Genomic DNA, 7,179 nt, shown 5'->3' on the forward strand with positions numbered 1-7,179 from the left:
TAAATTCCATCGGCTAGACAGCCGTTTGGAAATTGCTGCCTCCCACAGTTCGTTATTGCGAACGACATGTCTTTACCATTGTCTAAATCCGTGGTTCTCTCCCCCTCTCCCCCTCTGCTCTCCTCTCCTCTCCTCTCCCCCTGGTTCCCCCTCTCCTCTCCTCTCCTCTTCCCCTCTCTCCTCTCCTCTCCCCCTCTCTCCCCTCCTCTGGTTCCCTCTCTCCCCTCCTCTCCTCTGGTTCCCCCTCTGCTCTACTCTCCTCTCCCCCTGGTTCCCCCTCTCCTCTCCCCCTCTCTCCCCTCCTCTCCTCTGGTTCCCCCTCTCCTCTCCCCCTCCCTCCCCCCCCCCCCTCCTCTGGTTCCCCCTCTGCTCTCCTCTCCTCTCCCCCTGGTTCCCCCTCTCCTCTCCCCTCCTCTGGTTCCCCCTCTCTCCCCCCCTCTGCTCTCCTCTCCCCCTGGTTCCCTCTCCCCTCCTCTCCTCTGGTTCCCCCTCTCTCTCTCCTAGTATGAGTTAATATCTCAAAAACTATACATCACATCGCTTATATTTTGACATTCTGAGTGAGAGAAGTAGCTCAAGAGTTTGATGTGTAATATATGCATGTCGTGTGAACTGTTGCAGTTTTTAAAATGTAAACAGAGTTAGCTGGCTAGAGTCAGACAATCAAGCCTCGCGCCACTTGGGCTCCATTGCCGTTGCCACCCAGTGACGCGGTTTGTTTACCAAAATGCTGCTCGGCTGATCCCTCGTATAGTGTACACGACACACAACACACTTATACAGGGGTGTTTAAAACCTGATTGCCCACCCCAGGTGCCGGGGTCCGCACCTGACATTACTGTGTTTCAGAGGCTTCTTCCTGGAGTCTTTGTGTATTTCATTTTTATTTGGGGGGGGACATAGGCGCGCGCACGCACGCGCGCACACACACACACACACACACACACACACACACACACACACACACACACACACACACACACACACTACATTTTTATCAGCATTTCAGAAGCCGAAGCTGTTACAGGGAAACATTTCCCAGAACCCCCGCAGGAAATGAGTCCATCCTTTTCTTTTCTCACCAGCGTCATCAAGACCTTTATTTGTATTTGCCGTTTCAAACGTAAATGCATGATGTGATAAAAACGTAATGTGAAAAAGACAAAAGTAAATAAACTGACTGTACATGAGTGAATGTTTTGACTCAGTTTCTTTCATGTAAACTGATGATCTCCATCTTCCAACCATCCTGAACAGCCTCCACTTTTCCTTCAGAGCTTCATGAGGCAGCGATACAATTTTCAATCATCTCAATCGAAACATGACAATCACTTGATCAATGGTCTCACAATGTGTTTCCACTGGGAGACAATGATCATATTTAATTATTTTCCAGCCAAATATTACGTGATCTCTCCTGTGTGGAGTGTCATGTGTCTCTTCAGGGTTTGTTTATAACCATAAGTTTTACCACAGACTGAGCATTTGAATGGCTCATCTACTGTGTGGACTATCATGTGTGTCGTCAGGGTTTCTTTATAACCAAAAGATTTACCGCAGACTATGCAATTAAATGGCTTTACTCCTGCGTGGATTCTCTCTCGTGTGTGGAGTAGCATGTGTTTTTTCAAGGTTCCTTTACGAGCAAAACTGTTACCACAGACTGAGCAGTTAAATTTTTTATCTCCTTTGTGGATTCTCTCTCGTGTGTGGAGTAGCATGTGTTTTTTCAAGGTTGCTCTACGAGCAAAACTTTTACCACAGACTGAGCAACGAAATGGCTTTTCTCCTGTGTGGATTCGCATGTGTTTTGTCAAGTTTCCTTTATGAGCAAAACTGCTAGGACAGACTGAGCAATTAAATAGCTTCTCTCCTGTGTGGACTCTCATGTGTTCTTTCAAGGCTGATTTCTGACCAAAACTCTTACTACAGACTGAGCAATGAAATGGCTTCTCCCCTGTGTGGCTTCTCATGTGTCTGGCCAAGTCTCTCGTACAAGCAAATCTTTTACCACAAGCGGAACAACTAAAGTTTTTGTTTTTATGTGAGTCTAAACCTGACTGAGGTTGACTAGTTTCCATCCAATCATCACTGTCTTCAGTCTCAGAAGAGTCTGAATTCTTGCCAACACTGGCTGATTCTGATGAGCCACAGTCCTCTCCATCAGCTTCTGTTTGCATCGGTTCAGTTGAGCTGCTGGCTAGACGAGGCTCTGCCTCTCTCTTCTCCTCATTTTGGCTTTGATGAAGCTGTGAGGACTGAGGTTTATCTTGATCGTCTTCACTCTTCACAGGAACATGAGTGAATTGGAAGTTGGTGATATCAGCCTCCTCCAGCCCTTGAAGCTGCTCTCCCTCCTGACTGATCCAGAGTTCCTCATGTTCCTCTTTTTTAATGTGTTGGAGCTCTGGGTCCTCCTGAAGCTGCTGTCTCTCCTGACTAATCCATAGTTCCTCATGTTCCTCTTTTTTAATGTGTTGGAGCTCTGGGTCCTCCTGAAGCTGCTGTCTCTCCTGACTGATCCAGAGTTCCTCCTGTTCCTCTTTTTTAATGTGTTGGAGCTCTGGGTCCTCCTGAAGCTGCGGTCTCTCCTGACTGATCCAGAGTTCCTCCTGTTCCTCTTTTTTAATGTGTTGGAGCTCTGGGTCCTCCTGAAGCTGCTGTCTCTCCTGACTAATCCATAGTTCCTCATGTTCCTCTTTTTTAATGTGTTGGAGCTCTGGGTCCTCATGAAGCTGCTGTCTCTCCTGACTGATCCAGAGTTCCTCATGTTCCTCTTTTTTAATGTGTTGGAGCTCTGGGTCCTCCTGAAGCTGCTGTCTCTCCTGACTGATCCAGAGTTCCTCCTGTTCCTCTTTTTTAATGTGTTGGAGCTCTGGGTCGTCCTGAAGCTGCTGTCTCTCCTGACTGATCCAGAGTTCCTCCTGTTCCTCTTTTTTAATGTGTTGGAGCTCTGGGTCCTCCTGAAGCTGCTGTCTCTTCTGACTGATCCAGAGTTCCTCGTGTTCCTCTTTTTTAATGTGTTGGAGCTCTGGGTCCTCCTGAAGCTGCTGTCTCTCCTGACTGATCCAGAGTTCCTCCTGTTCCTCTTTTTTAATGTGTTGGAGCTCTGGGTCCTCCTGAAGCTGCTGTCTCTCCTGACTGATCCGGAGTTCCTCCTGTTCCTCTTTTTTAATGAGCTCTGGGTCCTCCTGAAGCTGCTGTCTCTCCTGACTGATCCAGAGTTCCTCCGGTTCCTCTTTTTTAATGTGTTGGAGCTCTGGGTCCTCCTGAAGCTGCTCTCCCTCCTGACTGATCCTGAGTTCCTCCTGTTCCTCTTTTTTAATGTGTTGGAGCTCTGGGTCCTCCTGAAGCTGCTCTCCTTCCTGACTGACCCTGAGTTCCTCTTGTTTCTCTTTAATGTCTGGGGGCTCTGGGTCCTCCTGAAGCTGCTCTCCCTCCTGACTGATCCTGAGTTCCTCCTGTTCCTCTTTAATGTGTTGGAGCTCTGGGTCCTCCTGAAGCTGCTCTCCTTCCTGACTGATCCAGAGTTCCTCATGTTCCTCTTTTTTAATGTGTTGGAGCTCAGGGTCCTCCTGAAGCTGCTCTCCTTCCTGACTGACCCTGAGTTCCTCCTGTTTCTCTTGAATGTGTGGGAGCTCTGGGCCCTCCTGATCCAGACTGGAGCTCCACTCCTGCAGCTCAGAGGGAACATCATCACCATCAATGTAGACGTCACGCCGGGCCCTTTTCACCGGGGTTGGTTCTGGGGTGGATTCTGGGGTTGAAGCGAGCACAGGCGGAGGTTGGAGTGGAGCAGCATCCACAGAACAGATGCCTGGAGAAGTGGTGCCACACGGGACACTTTTGCACCAATTTCTCTCACTTTTGCTCCTGACCTGAATGGCTGTTAGACATAAATACATAAAAACATATGTCTCAAAGACAACAATTGGTGAGGATTATCTATAGGCAACACAGCTGCACACAGCAACTGAAAATAGAGATCGGGTGTCTGCGACAAATGCTGCCAGTACATGGTATGGGTTCAACACGACAAACATTGCAGTGAAGCAAACACAGGTATAGGAGCATATAGCAGCACAAAAGAGTTCCATACCCTAATAGCATCTAGCTTCAGGCCATTTACGATACATGAACTGCTTACGTATATTACTACATACCTTTGATCCGCCTCATTGCAAAATCCGTTTTGCTGACTTCATCGGTCTGGCAGCCATTCTCGATGGCCAGTTTAGGCTGAAACAAAACATAATTCTGTTTCACAATTCAGCTTTATCCACGCTCATCTCCCCCCATTAATAACCATGTTTATATGTCACACATGTGCAATCAACAGTGTTTTTTGGCATTACTTCAATCAAAATAACGCCGCCCTGGAACCATCCCGAAAAATGATTTCAACTGTCTTGAAGTCAGTGTAAACCGTCTAAAATTCAAAATGTTATCCTCTATTTGTAACTTGTGTTACTTGACAAAGTAACTGGTATATTACTGAAATCCTATTGGTACAGTAATAAGTTGTATTACTGTACTGTGTTGCTGCTAAAAGTAATATATTACATGTAATATGTCAAGTACACAGAGTAAGGGGGCTTGTTCGCTATTGTGAAAGTCAGCACAATAGTGAGGGTTCCAAAATGTCGCCGATATACGCTGGGATGTGTTTACATGTCTAAAGGTTCAAGTTATTCAGTGTAGCTCGAGGCTAATATGCTAGCATGAGGGCAGACAGAGAGTTGGCCGCTGAAGTTTGGCAATGAAAGCTACAGTTTATTGAAATGCATTCTAACCAGCCAAAATATTCACCTAAAACAACACAGCGTATTGCTATATTCATCACATCATCAGGTTAACCTGGACTCACCTGGAGCAGGCGTGGTGCTGCCCGTGGGGGAGTGGGAGTTGGGGTGGGTCGGGGCCTGGGCTTAGGCGGTAGTGCGGCACTGGGTACAGCGTTGGGTTTCAGCTTCAGCGCCTTTTGAAAACCCATACGCACCTCCATGCCGTTAGAGAAGCTATCTGGGGGGAAATGCAGGTTGCAAACAACCTCTCGGTCAGCCACCGCATCCGCTAAGCCCAGTTGTCGCAGCCATTCCCGCCTGATGTGCGGGTCTCCGGGAAACTGGTGCACACCAACGTAGTTTTTGCAGCCGGGAACACAACACCTTCGACCCATGACTATCGCTAACCTGTCCCCCCCCCACCAAACAAACGCACAATCTAGGCTATCTGAAGTACTAAACCTATACTGCTGTTACGGCGCTGCCTCAGGAAGTCCCAGATCATTAAGGACACGACACCCACCCGCACAACAGCCTGTTCTCCCTGTTGCCCTCAGGGAGAAGATACAGTGGCCCAAAAGCACACACAAACCGTCTGCGGGATAGTTTCTTTCCACAGGCCACGAGACTCCTCAATAAATAACACAAACACTAGTGGCCGTTCACACTATACGCCGAAGCAACGCTCAACCTACGCTGAACGCACACGTTTCATTTAGGCGTCCTTGTTAACAGGCGAAGCCGTTCACACCACCCGCGCGTCACGCTAAAGCCACGCTCAAAGCGATCGTTCAGGATTCAGTCCTATTTTCCCAGCGTGACGCGTGAAGCTGCCAGGCATGAAGTCAATGGGAGTTGTGGGCGGGTTCAAGGCGTGCCGAGTAGGCGCTGCGCGGAAAAGAGAAGGCTTCTTGTGTGAACGGTTAAGCGTCAGCTCAGCCTGAGCCTGCCTCAAGCTTCAGTTCTGCTTACGTTCGGCGTCCTGTGTGAACAAGGGCTTACGGTCATTTGCACACTTCCACTGACAAGTGGACACTTTTTAATATTTATTCTATCTTATTCTACTTTATTATAGTTCTACTTCATTAGCTTTCTTATTTTATGGTTTGCCTCAACTGCCTCACATACACTGTTTACCCTATTTAACTATTGCCTTATTGCCCTATTGTTGTTGTTGTTGTGATTGTGTGCTCTATTTGTTGTTTGCTGTGATTTTGTACCTATCTACCTACAGCACCTTGTAATGGAGCCCACAGAACAATCATTTCACACTACTTGTACAACGGAGTGACAATAGAATCTTGAGATCGGAAGGTGTGGACTCAGGCAAAGAAGCGTCCTCCTCGTACTCTTCTTTCAAACAGCCCAAATATCTCTTCAACGGCCGCAGAAGTCGCCAGTTCACCAACGCGGTCAGGTTTTGGACATTAGCAATGTGACACGGGAACTTTTCCTCCTGAACGATTTGATACTGCTGACCAACGTTGTTATCCTTCCAGGACCAAAAGCTCCAACAAACGTGTTAGCTCCACTAGCTTCACAGCTAACTAAACCATTCATCTGAGTCCAGAAGAGAGAGGAGCTTCTTCTTCAGTGCGTCTCCAGTTTATAGAGCGTGTTCGTGCTAATATTATCCATACATATACAGAGTCTTTTGTTGGTCAAAATTACAGTTGTAAACTATAACAAACTTGTCTCACGGCTGCCTGGCACTGCGAGACGAACTAATGTAAAGAGAGAGAGGGGAAACAGGTAACGTACCTCCGGTCAAGATTTTTTCCAATTTTATTGTACAAATTCAAATGAACAATAACAGTATGTTTTTTTCATCCTTTATTTAACCAGGGTAATCACAGATATTTCCATCTCTTTTTCAAGTCATATCTGTAATTGTGGGTGGGTTATCCATATAACATCACTTCACTGAACCACGTGATTCAAATATTATAAATGTTTTATAATGAAGATGATTATGGTGGCGGTGATGCTGCTGCTGCTGCTGACAGTGTGTTGTGCATGTTTTGGTCATATATATATTTTTAACACTGTATGTAGGCTATATAGACCCATTTATAACGTCTTGTAAAGGGTAAATGATAAACCTCCAGCTTAGTCATGGCTGAAACAAATGGATTGGAATCGATTCTGGTGCAGTGATGCCATTTCAATAGGAACCACAAGAGGGCAGTAAATGCACAGTGAAATGGGGGGGGTTCAAAGCCTGCTGTCCATATGATGCATACTTTACTGCATCCTACAGGTTTCATATTAGATTCAAGGCTGCTTTGATTCATGAGCCCCTGCCATAGAGGTTACAATCTAAATGGGATTCTATATGTGCCAACTGAAGCTTTTCACTGGATAGAATTAGCTTTATTGAGTCCGGACCGAGCCC

General features: G+C 46.7%; 1 protein-coding gene across 1 annotated transcript; it reads right to left on the bottom strand.

Annotated features, from left to right (window-relative positions):
- Positions 1–1,328: 1,328 nt before the first annotated feature.
- Positions 1,329–5,179, bottom strand: LOC310799832 (uncharacterized protein; the record flags this gene model as incomplete). Its single annotated transcript, XM_083662442.1, has 4 exons — positions 1,329–1,361; positions 3,375–3,886; positions 4,164–4,239; positions 4,868–5,179. 4 exons carry the CDS (start codon positions 5,177–5,179, stop codon positions 1,329–1,331), a joined length of 933 nt encoding a protein of 310 aa, XP_083518568.1.
- Between the last annotated feature and the right edge of the window lie 2,000 nt (positions 5,180–7,179).

Source organism: Poromitra crassiceps, assembly GCF_964638095.1.
Source record: "Poromitra crassiceps genome assembly, chromosome: 28".
NCBI lineage: Eukaryota > Metazoa > Chordata > Actinopteri > Beryciformes > Melamphaidae > Poromitra > Poromitra crassiceps.